The sequence below is a fragment of the Chiloscyllium punctatum genome, chromosome 6, assembly GCF_047496795.1.
Source record: "Chiloscyllium punctatum isolate Juve2018m chromosome 6, sChiPun1.3, whole genome shotgun sequence".
Lineage (NCBI taxonomy): Eukaryota > Metazoa > Chordata > Chondrichthyes > Orectolobiformes > Hemiscylliidae > Chiloscyllium > Chiloscyllium punctatum.
In genome coordinates this window covers 41,790,783-41,809,452 of record NC_092744.1, presented here as the reverse complement: position 1 = coordinate 41,809,452, position 18,670 = coordinate 41,790,783, and the positions used below count along the sequence as shown (strand labels likewise).

Sequence of the window (18,670 nt, the reverse complement as noted above, 5' to 3'; positions counted from 1 at the left end):
GCGGAGGGACTGGAGGGCTGCTCGTTGTGAGGGTTGGAGGTTGGAGTGGATGAGGGGGGTGGAAAGGTTGAGGCAGTCAATGTCACGGCGGCAGTTAGAAATGAAGAGGTCAAGGGCGGGTAACAGTCCAGTACTAGGTGTCCAGATGGATGGGGTGTTTTGGAGACAAGAGAAGGGGTCCTCAGTGGATGGGCGGGAGTCTTGATTGAAAAAGTGGGTCTGGAGGCAGAGGTAGAAATTTTCCAGCACCACACTCTCAACTCTGATCTCCAGCATCGAGAGTCCTCACTTTCTCCTAGGCTCTGGTCAGACCACATTTAGAATATTGTGCATAGTTTTAGGCCCCATATCTCAGGATGGATGTCCTGGCCCTGGAGGGAGTTCAGAGGAGGTTCACGAGAATGGTCCGAGAAATGAAAAGCTTAACATATAAGGAATGTTTGAGGACTCTGGGACTATACTCGTTAGAGTTTAGAAGGATTTCAATTCTAATTGAAATGCTCAGACTACTGAATGGCCTGGACAGAATGGATGTTGGGAAGATGTTTCGTTGGTAGGAGAGACTGGGACCAGAGGGCACAACCTTAGAATACAGGGAAGACCTTTCAGAACAGAGATAAGGAGAAACTTCTTCAGCCAGAGAATGGTGAATCTATGGAATTCACTACCACGAAGGCTGTGGAGTATATTCAAGACAGCGATGGATAGGCTCTTGAGTATCAAGGGGATCAAGTAGGAGAGAAAGTAGGAGAATGAGGTTGAGAAACTTATCAGACATGACTGAATGGCACAGCAGACTTGATGGCTGAATGGCCTAATTTCTGCTCCTATGCCTTATGGTCTTAACTGCATATACAAAGTGTATACAAATTACTGAGGAGAAAGTGAGGACTGCAGATGCTGGAGATCAGAGCTGAAAATGTGTTGCTGGAAAAGCGCAGCAAGTCAGGCAGCATCCAAGGAACAGGAGAATCGACGTTTCGGGCATAAGCCCTTCTTCAGGAATTAGGAAAGTGTGTCCAGCAGGCTAAGATAAAAAGGTAGGAAGGAGAGACTTGGGGGAGGGGCACTGGAAATGTGATAGGTGGAAGGAGGTCAAGGTGAGGGTGATAGGCCGGAGTGGGATGGGGGCGGAGAAGTCAGGAAGAAGATTGCAGGTTAGGAAGGCGGCGCTGAGTTCGAGGGATTTGACTGAGACAAGGTGGGGGGAGGGGAAATGAGGAAACTGGAGAAATCCGAGTTCATCCCTTGTGGTTGGAGGGTTCCTAGGCGGAAGATGCGGCGCATTTCCTCCAACCGTCGTGTTGCTATGGTCTGGTGATGGAGGAGTCCAAGGACCTGCATGTCCTTGGTGGAGTGGGAGGGGGAGTTGAAGTGTTGAGCTACGGGGTGGTTGGGTTGGTTGCTCCGGGTGTCCCAGAGGTGTTCTCTGAAACGTTCCACAAGTAGGCGGCCTGTCTCCCCAATATAGAGGAGGCCACATCAGGTGCAGCGGATGCAATAGATGATGTGTGTGGAGGTGCAGGTGAATTTATGGCGGATATGGAAGGATCCCTTGAGGCCTTGGAGGGAAGTAAGGGGGGAGGTGTGGGCGCAAGTTTTGCATTTCTTGCGGTTGCAGGGGAAGGTGCCGGGAGTGGAAGTTGGGTTGATGGGGGGTGTGGACCTGACGAGGGAGTCACGGAGGGAGTGGTGTATACAAATCACTGCATGTTTTTCTTTGAATTTTATCAATAATAGTGCCCTACAGATTCCACCTCAATAAGTATGTGCTTCTGCCTGCCAATTGAGGGCCTAAAAGGTCAATTAGCACTCAAGAAATGAGCTTTGGATAACAATTTCTATGTTAATATTCTCTGTAGTCTTTTACAATTATTCTGAAAACTGAACAAAAGTAAACATTATGATATGGTTAGAGTTTATAAGATTAGGAAAGACAAACATTGACTATCCTGCCAGTTATAGTTAAAAGTAATTTTAAAAATGTAAAGCCTTTTTTAAAAAAAGGTACCATGTCATGATCTATCACTGCCTCATTTGCAAGGAAGAGTTGTTTCGTAGGCCGAACTACAGTGGGCATGATTGGATTATGTAAAGCAGTTTCTTCCTCAGTTGCTTCCTCAAGAACCTATAATAAATAACATAACAAACAGTATTACGCTTATGACATCTTGTCAATATTACTGTTACAAAAAGCCCATATACTTCTGATGCCAAACTGAACACTGACTTAAATTTTGAAGACAATGGTGAACAAATTTTTCCAGCCATTTATTTTAGTTACATCATCTGTGGGCATTCACACTAACTTGCAGTAATTAGAGATTTAAAACAGTGCTGTGTCTTCCACAAATGTTCTAGGATGTGTGTGAATAGGGCAAACTATATTTTGTTTTCTTAACTGATCAGAATTACTGAGGGAATGCAGAATTTAAGCCAGCAAGCACAAGTTATAATATCTAATTTAATGACAAATTAAGTTTAGAACTCCAAAGGAAGAAATGAGGGATGAACAAAAAAAGTTAAAAGTAAAGGGAAAGTATATTTTTAAAAATCCTGAACAAATCACTGAAATCTGAAAGGAGGTGGTTCCTTAAAAATACTTTAAAAAACTTAAAAATAAATATTCAATGCCAGGGATTGTTTAGTGACAATTATCTTACCATACCAAAACATTTACTTATACATGATGGACTTAACCCAACTTCTTCTAGCACATTTAGTGAGTGGCTAGTTGACAACTACTGCAACTTCGCACCTCATCACATATCTGAATGCCAAGTCTCTCCACAATATACAGAGGAATGATATAACTTGGATAGCAACTTTTGGATTAGTGTCCCTCTATGGTTGTTTGATGTGCTCTGAATGGGAATGCTGATCATCTCATCATTACTTTAACAGCAAACTCAAGGCCAATGTGACTAAACCAACTCACTTTGTCATCCTACTGAATATCAACAATACGTTTTGAATACTACAAAGCACAGCTAATTAAAATGCCAAAATAACTTTGTCAATATTTCTTGGTAAAATACCAGGCCTGTGAGCAAAATTTGGCAACAAGCACTTATTACTGTTCGATATATTTTAATTGATTCAAATTGCAAATAAGTCACATGAAAAAGATTGCAGTCTAAAAGATATACTTAGTTATTGAATAAATAAAACTCACCCAGCCAGTCTCTTCAAACATTTTTAAATCCAATGGATCACCAGATAACTTTCCATCAATTTTAGTAAGTGTGTGGCAGGTTGCCATGCAAGCCATAAAGTGTGACTTCACCAAGCTTTCCTTACAAACACTTTGTTCAGATGGCAAAAAGCTAAAATTAGAAAACATGCTTCAAATCTCTCATTATTTTTGAAATGCATCAATATGGAAGATTTTTCAAATAAAGTGAATGCAAATTTCCGTAATCTGATAAGAAAAATTACAAAATTGTTTAGAGTGAAAGTAATTGTTCTTAACAATGATTGTAGTTGATAGTAAATTTATTTAAGGATTGCTACAGTACCATTAAAACACTAAACCTTAATAGGTATTAAATTAATCTCCTCAGTCTCAATTTAACCATCTCGACTAATTATAAAAATGTCACTAAATATTTAACTTCAATTTCTGATGCCTTTTAAGAAGCAATCTTATCCTTAGTTCTAAACTGATAAAACTCCTATCTAATGATCCAATGATCAAACTAAGTTACAATAATTTCAAACATTTAGGGATGCTGAGAGAATGAAATTGCCAAAACAAACTTAATTTCTGAGAATGCTGTGTACAACTAGCTCAGTTGGCAGGATGTCTGATTTGTGATGCAGAGTGATGCCAACAATGCAGATTCAATTCCCACACCAGCGAAGTCACAATGAAGGACTCTTCTTCTCAACCTCACCCCTCACGAGGTGTGGTGACGCTCAGTTTAAATCACCACCAGCCGTTTTTCTCTCTCTCTCTAACAAGACAGCAGCCCTACAGTCAAATAAGACTACGGCAACTTTATGTTTTCAACTTTAGCATCCAAACTTTGACTGACAAGCGAAAGACCACCTTTGAAATACTAACATCACTCATACTCTCAATAGAAACTTCCATAACCTGTGCCTATGCCATCAGATTAAGATTTTGAGTACTGTAAGAAGGCTGAATATTATGTATGTAATAATGATGCTCCAGACCTATTATCTTTTACTCTTTGTATGCCCCAAATGTCCAGGCCATCTTCAGTAAGTGTTCCAGTCTAAAGACAAGAAAGTATATGTTATAAAAATTGAAATTAACTTAACAAAAACCTATAATGCAATTATTAGAATTGTAATAGAAACTGCATCATTTATATATATTAATAACACATCTTAGAGTTTGTATTTTGAACTGAGGACATGTGGGCTTTAGTCAATGCATATGAGAGGATTTAATCGTGGTCAATCTTTCTCGAATCAAAAAGCACACACCAGGTTATAGTCCAACAGGTTTATTTGGAAGCACTAGCTTTCGGAGCGCTGCTCCTTCATCAGGTGGCTGTGGAGGTTACGATCATGCTCACAGAATTTATAGTCAAAGGAGTCCATGGTCATGGAGATGTGATACGGTAAACAATTTTAGATTAAAACTTTCATCTTTTATAATGGGATATGCTGGTTTCTGTCGTTTGATATGTAAATCCCAGAACTTCCCACAAGCTCACACTCATATGCACACACATACACCCCCTGCACTCACACTAACACACACACCCTCTCACACATACCCCACTGCACGCACTCTCACACACACACACACACACACACTCTATCACATGCATATACACCCAGATGCACCACTCACATGCACACTCAATCTCTTACATGTGCTCCTACATGTGCACATGTAAGCTTATGGGGTGAATTTGTTTTTGCAGAATTACATTTTATTTTGCTCAAAAACTGCATGAATCCATGTAAAACTCTGTAAAACTATACAGAGGCTTTGTCAGTTTGACTTAGCATTGGGACACAGACAGATTTCACACCTATTGTTTAAAAATTTGAACTATTTTGAGAACATTATTTAAAAGTAGTTCTGGGATTTACACATCAAAGAACAGAAACCAGTATATCCCATTATAAAAGATGAAAGTTTTAATCTAAGATTGTTTACCGTATCACATCTCCATGACCATGGACTCCTTTGGCTATAAATTCTGTGAGCATGATCTTAACCTCCACAGCCACCTGATGAAGGAGCAGCGCTCCCAAAGCTAGTGCTTCCAAATAAACCTGTTGGACTATAACCTGGTATTGTGTGATGTTTAACTTTGTCCACCCTAGTCCAATATCGGCATCTTCAAGTCATGGCGACAATCTTTCGTGAGCTATTAATTTAAAGCAGCATATGTCAGACTATGAGAAGGGAGACTCCTGAAGTAATGGGAATTTGTTTGTATTATGAGAGGTTTAAAACTGGAGAACACTAATATTGAAAGGTGTTTGTTTGCTCAACTGAGTGTCACAAAGTGATTTTTGCTTGGAAATAACCCACAGATTACAGAGGAACCTTGATTACCTGAAAGAGATGAGCGAGCACCATCTCGTTCAGATAATTGCTTATTCGGTTAATTGATTCAATACCTCTCCTCTGGGGCTGCGTTTTCTGAAGTCTCCTCTTTCCTCGCTCTGCCTGCCTAGCTCCCTCTCTCTGTATCAGAGTTTGTTTCTGAGCAGCCACACACTTCTGTGTAAGGGACCGGCAGCATTGCTAAAGCCTCCTGCACCCCCCCATCAGTTCAATGGGATTGACACAGCGAGCATTTGCTAAGTCTGCTCTCTGTTCAAGAGACTAGGCAGCAGCATACCGTGCGTCCCCCCAACTCTGCTCCCCCACCTGCCCTCACCATCCCCTCTGCCAACTGGCCACCCAACCCCCATGTGCCCCACAGCCATCAGCACCCTGTCTGCCCCTTCCCCATCCCCGTCCACACCCCTCCCCCTCTTCAGGGCAGTCAGACTGGACACCGATAGTAAGACTGCTGCTGCCTTTGAGGGGTGAGTCTCAAAATAGCATACACAAAAACGCAACCACACACACAACGTTTTACTGCAACGCTTTGACAAGTTCCACCTTTTCCTGTACAGGACAATGTTGCAGAGATTATCTGGGGAAGGGAGGTTTAGGGAAAGTGTTGGAGGAGAGAGACAGAGAGAGAACGGGAAAGAGAGAGCGAGCAAGAGCGGTCAGTCATTTGGAGACAGTGCCTGGGCGACCATCAGTATCAGCATTTCAGTAAGCCGAGTTCATTTTTAATCATGGTCAACAAACGACGCGCTCAGTGTTGGAAATATCTCTCTGATGTAATGTTTCTATCGGGACCTTGAGATCTTCTTGGATAATCCAAAATTCAGATAATAGATTACCCCAGTGTAAAGGCTTTAGTTTGAAAATTCCAGACAGAAGTGTTTGACAAGGACCCTGGAGTTATTTGAAGCTAAAAAAGTTTAGGTTCAGTTTTCTGAATAATCAAGAAAGAACTACCAAGCCCTCACGTTCTATTTTAATCTTTAATTTTTTGTGTAATAAACTTCTGTTTTCTTGTTAACCATTTTTATTGTTATCTGCAGCTTTGCATGATTACTTTTAGTGAATGCTCACATTAAATTTTAAAAACGCTATCAAGCCAGATTTTTACCTGGGATCTGACCAATGGTAACATCAGCTTGGATTGTAATGCTATACAAAACAACATTGTTAACCATTATTGACTCTGTGGATAAATGCCTTAAGCTTCTGAAGGGTTATTCGTTAGTTTCAATATTGAACTTGCATTTATATTTTGTCTTAGAAAGTGTAAGATCATTCCAATAATAAGAATGGAAAGTGCTGGAAATTCACAGCAGGTGAGTCAACAGCAAAAAGACGTTATGATCTTTACGGATTTCAATAGAACTGAAAGATAAATTAGCATTTCAGTCAAACTCAAAAAGTAGGAAACTGTAGAAACAGATACAATTGTACTTACATAAAAAGTTTAAAGCAGTAAAATGTCCTAAGTGCTTCACAGGGCTGTTAAGCAAAACTGAATACATGTCACATAAGGATGATATTAGAATGGGTTGATCAAGTAGGTAGGTTTAAAGGAGTTTCTCAAAGCAAACAAGAAAGAAAGGGAGTGTGGTTTGGGGAGGAAATTGCTGATTTTAGGGCTGGAGCATCAGAACGTACAACCCCTAGTGGTAAGGATCAAAATCATGGAGGCTGAAGAGGCCTGATTTAGAGAAGTACAGATATCTTAGGTTGTATGGCTAAAAGATATTATAGTGACAGGCAAAATTGAGGCCCTGTGAAATGTGAAACCAAGCACAAGAATTTTAAAAATGAGTTCAATCAGGAACCAATGCAATTCAATGAGTACAAGGGATGTGGTTGATGTGGTTAATGTGACATGGTACAAGTTAGGATACAGACAAGTGAATTTTTAATTTCAGAGAATTAATTGGTTAAGTGGCTGCAAAATGAATAACAGATGACTGATACTGAAATACTGGTTTATCTTCCAATATTTTAATACTAAAGAATACTTAAAGAGTCATTTCTCTGTTCTCTGCAGGAATTGAACCACTGTTTGCATAACTTAAGCATTTCATGTTCGTGTTTTGGATTTCTAACCTCTGAATTTAATTTTTTTTAGCATTGATTAATTAATTTAAAACGAACAACCCACATAGTGCAAACAGATATCTTTTTAAAGATAATAAAATATTTTTGTTACCTACAAGATGTTCTGTGCAGCACTTATTTATGGAATAGCTCATGTCTATTTTAAAATTGCAATGATGTATTCCCTACTCTTTGTCAATATTATTAATTGAGGGTATGAACTTCACAGTTCCTAACCTTGTCAAAGCAGATCAGATTAAGTTGTCCACAGATGTTTATTCTCTGAGGACTGGTGCAGGAAATGCCCAATGTCTTTAATCGACGTTGTGCAAATACAATACCAACAGTCAGTGCTGCTGGAAGAGCAGGTGGAACAGTAATAGTGATGATGTCAAGTGACTCAATAATGATTGTGCCAACTCCAACCTGCAATATAAAGGAAACAGAAAAGAAATAATGGAGATTATTTTGAAGCATATCATAAAGAAAAAATAGAATTTTGAGAGGTATGAGTGGGCAAGATTCTTAGTGTTTTTTGTCATTGTGCCGAATAATTGCAGATTTAAAATGTCTGATTTAAATGATCATTCAACATTTATTTATGGTGAATAGCCTCTATTAAAACAATAAATAAAGAGTACAAAGAGATATGTATCAATGCACAATTTAGAATCTGTTGGTTTTGGACATAAAATTAAGCATACAAGTTGCCCTTTCATAGTACCAAAGCCGAAAAAATTTTAACATTATGTCAAATTAAAATTTCCAATAATATAGCTTTTGGTTTGATCTTTAATTTTAAAATAATTAATCTAGCAGGACTTATATTTTAATGAATAGCGTTTTCAGTTATCGAACTAAATATAAAGCTCGCTAACTAAATTTGGAAAAACACATGATTTTCCCTTCCTTTAAGAAGTTCAACTCAGAAAAAAGAGCAAAGACATACCCCGTTCAAAACACTGTTGATAACTGTGTATAAAAATCCAACCCCTGCTATACCAACAAGGCAGAGCAGGAAGAGATAAGCATCTCTGTAAAGTTTAAAATCTGTTGGTTTTGGATACAAGATTGAGCGTACAAGATGTCCTTTCGTAGTACCAAAACCTTAAAAAAAATTGAACATTATAAGTTATACTACAGTACTTTATATGAATAATCCTCCTTTATATTTAATAATTTGGGAAGCACTAACTTAAATGTAAACCTATTTTGCAGAAGGTGACTTCCTGAAGTTATTCTATACACCGGCATATACTTGTGTAAAATTTGACACCACGATTTTTTAATAAGTATATTTTTCTGGGACAAACAGTAAAATCTTGTTTATTACATGTAAACAGACAGAAGATTAAACAGGTGAAATAACAAACTCTGTGAATTTGAAACTTCTGAACACAATCATAGTTACATTAATAATGTTCCGTGTTGTCAAAGGTTGAAAAAATGACAAGATGTCCAGAAGAAACATGCTGTGCTGAACATTTCTATTTGGATCATAATCCTACATGGTAATCAATTTCAGTTTGAGAACTTAGAAAGGGGGCGCACTTGGATTAATTTCCAATTAGTAACAATGGGCAGATCATGGAAACAGGAGGTTAAATAGAAGAGCTCAGAGCAATGGACAGCCAAAAACCCAAGTACATGAGATGACCACTGTTGAAGGAGGAAGGAGACCACGGCAGTGCCTCAAAATGGAAGTCTTTTCATGGAATTGTGAATATTAAGAATTGTGTATGATACAGTTGCCAGGCCATCATAGTGGTATTCCTACAAAGAATTGGGCCTGATGCCATTGTTATGACCATTGTTTCACTGCCCCATTGACAAGATACTGGAGCTCCATGCAGGGATGATCAAAAGGATAGGTCCTGACCCTCAACCCAAAAACAGGAAGCCATCTTCAGTTACTGCTGGTGGCAGCAATCGTGGGCTGGGATTTGCAACGATGGTAGTGTCATCAAAGCTTCCTCAAATGGATCATTAATGGCTGCCAGACAGGTAGATAAGTAACTCTAATTGCATTGGCCATGGGCAGCACAGTGGCTCAGTGGTTAGTACTGCTGTTTCACAGCTTCAGGAACTCAGTTTGACTCCAACTTTGGGTGACTGTCTGTGTGGAGTGTCTACATTCTGCCCATGTATGTGTAGTTTCCTCCAACAGTCCAAATTTGTGCAAGTTAGGTGCATTGGCTATGTGCAATTACCCAGGGATATGCATGAATATACAATCTTTGCTATAGATCTCACATTCCCCCTCTAATCCTAGACAGTTAGAAAAAGAGTCCAAATTGGTCCTGGAGATTTGATTCAGATGCAATATCTATCACAAACTGGGAATTGGAGGTAGAGTTAAAATGATAAAGTATATTTGTTCAGGGTTACAGCTGTGAGAAAAACAGAACTGTTCAACAAAATTTATCACTTAAGAGTACATTGTGTCACACATGGTTGTGCAGCCCTGAAAATTGGTTGGAATAGATGAATGTGTAGGTGTTGCAACTTCTGCATTTGCATGGAAAGGCCAATTCACAAACGCGAAAGAAAGTTCCTTTGTGAAATGGCACAGGAACAGGAAAACATGTGTGGCAGTGGGGACTGATATCCACGACATCACCAAAAGCTTCCACCCACAGAATCATCCAGACTTTAGACAGGAGATATCCCAGCTATGCTTTTATCGTTTCTAAACTTAACTATTCAAAATCTTTCCTGGTCCCTCCCATCACCACACTCAACTTATCTCAAGATTGACAGCAAAACCTTCCGATAAGCATCAGCAACTTTACATCCAATACCATTATGTTTGCTAACCTAAAATGGTTTCTCAATATAGCAATGCCTGAAGTTTAAGATTCCCACCATTGTGCTCCATGGCCTTGTCCCTCCTTCCCTCCCCATGTTTGAAATTTCCTCCATTAAACCAACCCTGAGATTATCTGCATTGCTCCATCTCTGCCCTCTTTTCCATTGCAATTTCCTTTTTCCTCAATTTGCTGTGTGCCTCCAGTCATCTAGATTCTGAGCTTGCAAATTCCTCCCATAATCACTCCAATTCTTTAATATGGTCCTTCAAACGTACTGTTTTGATCAACATTGGTCTCTTATCCTAATATGTAGGGTATTGTCAAATTCAACCTGCTTATCTGCTTGCAAAATATTTTGGACATTTTATTATATTGTATAGTTTTGCTGTGGGTAACCGAAACAGTAGATGAATATGCGATGAATACGGAGGTTTTTAAAATGGAAAGAACGAACTGGGATATTCCATTAGGGTTGTTGGTGGGGGCTAGGAAACCAAGTTAGGCAGTCAGTATTAGGGGAAACACAAGAGTTGGGATTTCTCCCAAAGGTTATGTTGATCATTGCAGAAGGAAATTCTTACCTAAAAAAAATTGACACTTTTACCTGGTGTTAACTTTATTCTAAAGGGAAAATACCTTCCAGAAATGAGGCATCCTTAATTGGTATGTTATTCACTGAGCCTGTAACATTCCAGCCTATTAAGTTAAATTTTCAGCTTAAACATCATGACAAACAAACACATCATAGCATTATATAATAACACAAGAAAGGGATTTGTTGCTCGACACAGTCTGTAAGGAGCACAATTCTGAAAGAGACTTTAGCTGAGTGAGATGAAGGCCAAGCGAGTGAACTGGAAATTTGGTTCAAGTGGGAATTTGATACAAAGGGGCAGATCTGCTTTAACTAAGAATGACTACAAGATATAAATTCTCCAGAATCAGAGCAAATCAGAGAGGTTAGTAGGTATGGGATCAAGTGGCCTACCTGCAGTGAGACAAGTGTCAAAGTGACATCACGAAATGAAACATGATACTGGTACATGCAAAGATGAGTAGGATTGGTTAAGATTTCTAGTCTTTAAATTAAAAATAAAATCTTCCAGTGTCGTTCTTCTTTATTTACTAAACAATAGCTAGTTAACTATAAGAATGATTTTGGTGAAATTTTTTTACACTTTATTGTAATTACATATTTATTAAAGAGCAGGGAATCTGAAATAATTAATTTATTAATTAAACCAATCTGATAACGATGGCAGGATTGGTGATGTGTTGATGGGCTGTATATGGAAGGTGCTGGACTCCAAGTTGCTCCAGAGGTCATACAGCTCAGAAACAGACCCTTCTGTCCAACCAGTCCATGTTGAACATAATGCCAAACAACTGTAGAGCCCACCTGCCTGATCCTGGCCCATATCCCTCCAAATCTTTCCAATTCATGTCCAGAGGAAACTTGATTATTCGAAGGACATGAGCGATAAGTATTTCAATCAGTTAATCAAATTCTGGATAATCGAATGCAGGATAACATAGTTTAGCCGAGCATCGGGACCTTGCAATCTTGCCAGATAAGCCGATATTCGGATAATGGAATGCCAGATAATCGAGGTTTCTCTGTACTTACCTAAGTGTCTTTTAAATGTTGTAACGGTGCCCGCACCCACCACTTCTTCAGGAAGTTCATTCCAAATGCGAGCCACTGTGTAAAAAATTTGCCCCTCAAGTCGTTTTAAATCTCTTTGCTCTACTTGAAATCCCCCATCCGAGGGAAAAGACACCCACCATTAACCCTATCTGTACCCCTCATGATTTCATAAACTTTTATAAGGTCACCTCTCAACCTCCAACTCTCTAGTAAAAAAGTCCCAGCCTATCCTTTCTTTGTAACTCAAACCTTCCATACCTGGCAACAGTCTGGTAAATTGCCTCTGAACCCTCTCTAGCTTAATAATATCCTTCCTTAATAAATAAATAAATAAATAAATAAATAAAGAGGACCTTTGAATTCAAGCTGAAGAGAAGCAGTCTGAGCTGCAGACATTGTGCCACATCAGGGAAGGGGAAATTTACCTGGACACTTTGCTCCAGAGAGTGGTCATATCCCTCAGACTAGGTAATTCAAATTTGTGAGTAGGGAGGGTGTAGCTGCAGGTGAAGCAGATGTCAGGACATGGGGTTACCTTCGAAGAGTCTTGGCCTCTGTAATTTTCCGACCATTACTAGGTTCTTGCACACTGTGTGGTGGACGAGGGAAATGACCATGGCACCACTGTAGACAAGAGCCATTTAAATGGGGTGAGGAAATAGGAATATAGTAGTGGTAGGAACCAATATAATTAGGGGGATAAATTCTCTACTGTGCAGCTATCATTCTAAATGACAAAGACTGTGTTGCCTGTCTGGTGCCAGAGCAAAGGATATCCTCTTGGGGATGCCAAACTTGGCATGGGAGAGTATGGATCCAGTTGTCACCATCCAAATTAATACTGGTGACATTCACATCTTTAGAAAGGACAAAATGAACAGTTAGGAGCTAAATTAGAAAGCAGAACCTCCAAAGCAATAACTTCTTGATTCCTATTCAAGCCATGGGCAAAGTGGCATGTATAAATAAATTCAAGGAATTAAGTGCATGGCTCAAAAACTGATGTGTGAGGAATGAGATTTGGTTCACGGAATACTGGCATTAATACTGGAATAGAAGGGAGGTCTTCAAGTGGGACCAGTGCCTTGGCAAACTAAATAACTAGGGCTGCAAAAAACGGGCTTCAAACTAATTTGGGTTGGGGGGGGCACTGAAGGGCTCAAAAGGGGGGAAATGTAGGTTTGCCAACAAAAAGGTTAAGGCAGCACTCCAGGTAGCTGTTTGGATAAAGATATCCCAGTGTGGAACATACAGGGACAGTACACAAACAAAAAAATGAGCAATAAATAAAGTCCATGGGAGAAAATTGATAAAAAGGCAATTCTAATTGTTCCCCACTTGAACATACATGTTACTTGAAACAAAGTTAATGAAATAAAGGCAAAACTGAAGGTTACTTTAGATGAACATATAGCCATTACAGGTATGGTTACAAGGAGATCAAAGCTGGGAACTAAGTATTTTGGATATGTGACTTTCAGAAGGGCAGGAAGGAAGAAAAGTTTATTAGTACACGATGGATAAAGTACGTTAGCAATAAATGATCCTGAATTGGAAGAAGTAAGATTCGTGTGACTGGAAGTAACAAGAGGAAGAAGGGGTAATCTACATAGGACAAAGAGTAAATCAAGAGATACTGAGGGCATGTAAAGCAAGCTGTATATAAATCAAGAGCAACTTTAATCTTCACATAGATTGCAAAAATTAGATTGGCAGAGGGAGCAATGAGGAAGAATTCATGGAGTGTACCCAGGACATTTTCCCAGAACCATATGTTGTCGACCCAACCAAGGCTCAGGGCATTTTGGATCCTGTGATTTGTCATGAGGCAAACTTAACAAATGATCTCGGACCAGATTGAGAAAATCTTAGCTGGACTTATACATTTAATAGTAAGGTCCTCGGGAGTGTTGCTGAACAAAGAGACCTTGGAGTGCAGGTTCATAGCTCCTTGAAAGTGGAGTCGCAGGTCGATAGGATAGTGAAGGCGGCGTTTGGTGTGCTTTCCTTTATTGGTCAGAGTACGGAGTACAGGAGTTGGGAGGTCATGTTGCGGCTGTACAGGACATTGGTTAGGCCATTTTTGGAGTATTGCATGCAATTCTGGTCTTCTTCCTATTGGAAGAATGTTGCAAAATGCGAAAGGGTTCAGAAAAGATTTACAAGAATGTTGCCAGGGTTGGAGGATTTAAGCTATAGGGAAAGGTTGAAAGCAGCTATTGCTGTTTTCCCTGTAGCATCGGAAGCTGAGCGGTGACCTTATAGAGGTTTATAAAATCATGAAGGGCATGGATAGGGCAAATAGACAAAGTCCCTTCCCTAGAATGGGGGAGTCCAGAACTAGAGGGCATAGGTTTAGGGTGAGAGGGGAAAAATATAGAAGAAACCTAAGGGGCAAATTTTTAACGCAGAGAGTGGCACATATATGAAATGAGCTGCCAGAGTAAGTGGTGGAGACTAGCACAACTGCAACGTTTAAAAGGCACCTGGATGGGTATATGAATAGGAAGGGTTTGGAGGGATGTGAGCCAGTGCTGGCAGGTGGGATTAGATTGGGTTGGGATATCTGGTTGGCATGGATGAGTTGGGCCGAAGGCATGGACCGTGCTGTACATCTTATGACTCTATGACCAGATATTCCCATAGAAGATAGTAACCATAAGATGTTAGAATTTGGCATTTGGTTTGAGAAGGAGAAACTTGGGTCAGAGCAACTGTGTTCAAATCACATAAGGACAATTACAATGGATAGAGAGCAGATCTAGCTGGAGTGGCCTGGGAAAGGAGCTTAACAGCAAAAAGAGTTGAGGAACATTTAAAAGTCCATGACTCATGACAAAGATATATTTCAGTGAGAAAAAAAAAGTTTGAGGTTTCCTGATACAACCGGAAAAGCATTTTTGTTCCCTGATATGTAACTTGTGTCCTTTGTTCCCATATGCCCTCTTCCTCTTCACTTTATCATTATAATTCTCCCTGTAATTACTCAAGTCAAATTCATTTCCACAATTCTGCAATAAACCTATCACTAATCAGGTATTATTTATGTGAATGCGCTGCAATTGTTTCAAACATGTCAATCTTTCACAAGTAATGGGTTACAGCAATTATATACATAATCTCTATTTATACATAAAAAGTCATCCACACAAATTTTCTCAGTTTATATAATAGCTGGTTTCTAACCAGTCTACTTGTGAAAAGTAACTTACCTGTTCTGACTACAATAGCTCTGACAGGTTCCCCAGTATAAAACCGTGTCTGGATTACAGTACTACCACAGAAGAGTGTGTACCGTTTGTGCTTTTCTGGATTGTAGATTTCGTCTTCTTCTAGACCTTTGAAACTCTTATTTGGATTTGGTAAATTGATTTTTGTTACAGGAACACTTTCACCTTTATTAAAAGGAAAAGTAATGATCATCTGTGTGCCATTACCATATTTCACTTTAGTAATTGAACAACAGCAGCCAACAAGAATGTGCCAACAAGAAGTTGGGCTGAATGTGCTAAAATGAATTTCAGTATGAGCTGAATTCAACCCCAAAATGTTATGAATAAATATAACAGCTAACAGTTAATGGCAAAGCATGAATGTTTCTGAAGGACTTTGCACTCCCAACTATAACTGAACTGATATTCATGCAGGACAATTTATCTTCAAAAGTATAAACTAGAAAATGGTTATTAAATGCTTGGTCTGAATTGCATTGAAACATGAATCAGTTATTCAGCCCGTTGAGCTTGCTCTGATATTCAACAAGGTAACTGTTGATCTGCACCATAACTCTATTTATCAGTCTTTGATTGATAATTTAGTGTCTATATAAAATAAAACATTCTGACAAATTTTGTTGTTCAATCAGATGGGATATTGAGAGCCAATGAAGTATCTGTAATTCTGCCACAATAAAAATCTCAAAGAAAAAATATTTGTCTATTGCTAAATTAAGCGGTCATTTAAAACACAATGGCTCTAGGGATTTAAATTTCTCAAGAATACATGCATCACTGTATACGATCTGAAAAACATCTACGATAACTAAAATATTAATAATCAGAAATGAAGTCAGTAAATTAGCAGTATCATTGAACGACCGGTTTTCAATATTCTTTCACAGATATGGTGTTACTGGTTAGGCCAGCATTTACTGACCATCCCTAATTGCCCTGTAGATGTTGGTGGTGAATCACCTTTGTGAACTGCTGCAGACTATATGTTACAGGCACACCCACAATGCTATTAGGAAGGGAGTTCCAGAATTCTGATCTAACCACAGTTAGGGAATGGCAATTTGGTTCCAAGACAAGTGGCTTGATAAGGAACCTGCAGCTGGTAATGTTCCCATATATCAACTTCCCTTGTCCTTCCAGGTGGTATTTTATTTAATACTTCATTATAATTATTTAAAACCCTGTTTCTGTTGTATTTTAGGCATATAAAAATGCAGGTTCTGAAAATCTTCTAAAGCGGACTTGACCAATGACAGAAACTAAAACTTTTCAATCAACCACTTCTTCAAATATGTTGCCAATTACTGTAAATCTTCCCCACAATGTTAGGTGCCATTGCTTCCCTGTCCAACACCATCACCAATCCTCTGTACAAAGCCATTAGTAATAAACTGTGCTGTATCTTTGGCTTTCTCCTCTGCTTGAACCATTTCCTTGGTTTTAGAGCTTGTGTCAATGTGAAAGATATTACAGGTTATTCCGCTACAGTGCAGGTTTTATGAACGCAAATTCACTGGTAATTTGACAGACGAAGTGTGGACAGTTTCTAAAGCGTGAACTTTTAAAATGTGTATTGGCTGTGCGCAAATTCATTGCCAAAACTTTAAACACTATTTCTGAAGCGCGATTTTACTATACATGCGGGGTTGTACAACAATGCAATCATCAAATTATAGAAGAACTATCTGTGTTAGAGTTCAATTTCACTACTCCTATTAAGAATAAGGAAAAGCTGAATGATATCTGCCTTCAGAATTTAATGGAATGCAGCCATTGTTTTCAGAATTAACCACAGAACCATGCACAATTTAATTCCACGCATTGCATAATTAATTACCTGTCAACATGCTTTCATTGACAATGCAAGTGCCATTTAGCAGTACTGAATCACAAGGCATTATGGTCCCATTCGTTGGAATGACTATAATGTCACCAGGCACAAGATCTGTAGACAAAGTTTCTTCTATTTCTGAAAGATATAATGAACCAGGGAATTTTATTTCCCAATGTATGTACAACAGCAAATTACTTACTTTAAATTTTATGCACAAATCCAATTAAACTAGATGAATTAACATGCATTCTACAGAAGCTTTTTAATTCCTTCTGTTCAACAATTTCCCAATTCATCTTTGCTGTTTAGGATATAGGAGTAGAATTAGGATATTGGTCCATTGAGTCTGCTCCACCTTTTGATCATGGCTGATATGTTTCTCAATCCCATTCTCCAGTCTACTCTCCGTAACCTTTTATTCCTTTACTAATCAAGAACCTATCTTTGTCTTAAACACACTCAATGACTTGGCCTCCACGGCATTCTGTGGCAATGGGTTCTACAAATTCACTATCCTCTGGCTGAAGAAATTCCTCCTCATCTCAGTTCCAATGGTCATCCTTCATTCTAAAGTAGTGTTCTTAGAACCTAGTCTCTTCTACGAGTAGAAACATCTTCTCCATATCCACTATATCCAAGCCTCTCAGTATTCGCTAAGTTCCAATGAGATTCCTCCTCATCCTTCTAAATGCCATTGAATACAGATCTAGAGTCCTTAACTGTTTCCTCATATGACAAGCTCTTCATTCCCCCAGGATCATTCTTCTAAGACTCTTCTGGACCCTCTCCAATTCCAGGAGATCCTTTCTTAGATACAGGCCCAAAACTGCACATAATATTCCAAATGAAATCTGTCCAGAGCCTTATGCAGCCTCAGCTGTACACTTTTGCTTTTGAACTCGAGTCCTCTTGAAAAGAATGCTAACAGAACCCGTATATTAACCTCAAGAGAATCCTGAACTAGGACTCCCACGTTCCTTTGTGCCTCAGATTTTTGAAGCCTATCCCCATTTAGAAAATAGTCTACACCTCTATTATTTTTATCAAAGTGTATAACCTCACACTTTCTCACATTTAATTCCATCTGCCACTTTTTGCCAATTTCCTAGTCTGTCCAAGTCCTTCTGCAGCCTCCCTACTTCCTCAACACTACCTGCCCCTCCACCTATCTTTACGTCATCTGCAAACTTAGCAACAATTCTCTCAGTTCCTTTGTCTAGATTGTTAATGGTGATATGAGCAGTACTTCTGTATTTTATTTCGTATGGTGTAGATATTTTGCAGCATATGCAACTTAAGAGCTGTGATTAATATGGCTAGGAAAAATGCAGACTTCTGTGGAATTGGTGACCATTAGATTTTAATTGGTTTACATAACAGATGTCAATGACATAAATAAACAAGGAAACATCTGTCCAAACTAGATTTATTTGCTCACTGCATTTGATCAAGAAATAATTGTGTCAAAAACTCATTTAGTGGTTGGAGTGGATTACTTCAAAGATTAATTGT

At 38.9% G+C, this 18,670-nt stretch overlaps 1 protein-coding gene across 3 annotated transcripts in view; it reads right to left on the bottom strand.

Moving 5' to 3' along the window:
* Positions 1-18,670, bottom strand: part of atp13a3 (ATPase 13A3) — a 162,060-nt gene that overhangs the window by 76,908 nt on the left and 66,482 nt on the right. For all 3 annotated transcript variants that reach the window (XM_072572532.1, XM_072572533.1, XM_072572531.1), the window contains exons 10-16: positions 17,162-17,293; positions 15,304-15,486; positions 8,583-8,740; positions 7,871-8,059; positions 4,180-4,241; positions 3,176-3,326; positions 2,012-2,128 (exon numbers count right to left, since the gene is read on the bottom strand). In XM_072572532.1, coding sequence (XP_072428633.1) covers positions 2,012-2,128; positions 3,176-3,326; positions 4,180-4,241; positions 7,871-8,059; positions 8,583-8,740; positions 15,304-15,486; positions 17,162-17,293 — 992 coding nt within the window. The remainder of the gene's footprint in view (positions 1-2,011; positions 2,129-3,175; positions 3,327-4,179; positions 4,242-7,870; positions 8,060-8,582; positions 8,741-15,303; positions 15,487-17,161; positions 17,294-18,670) is intronic.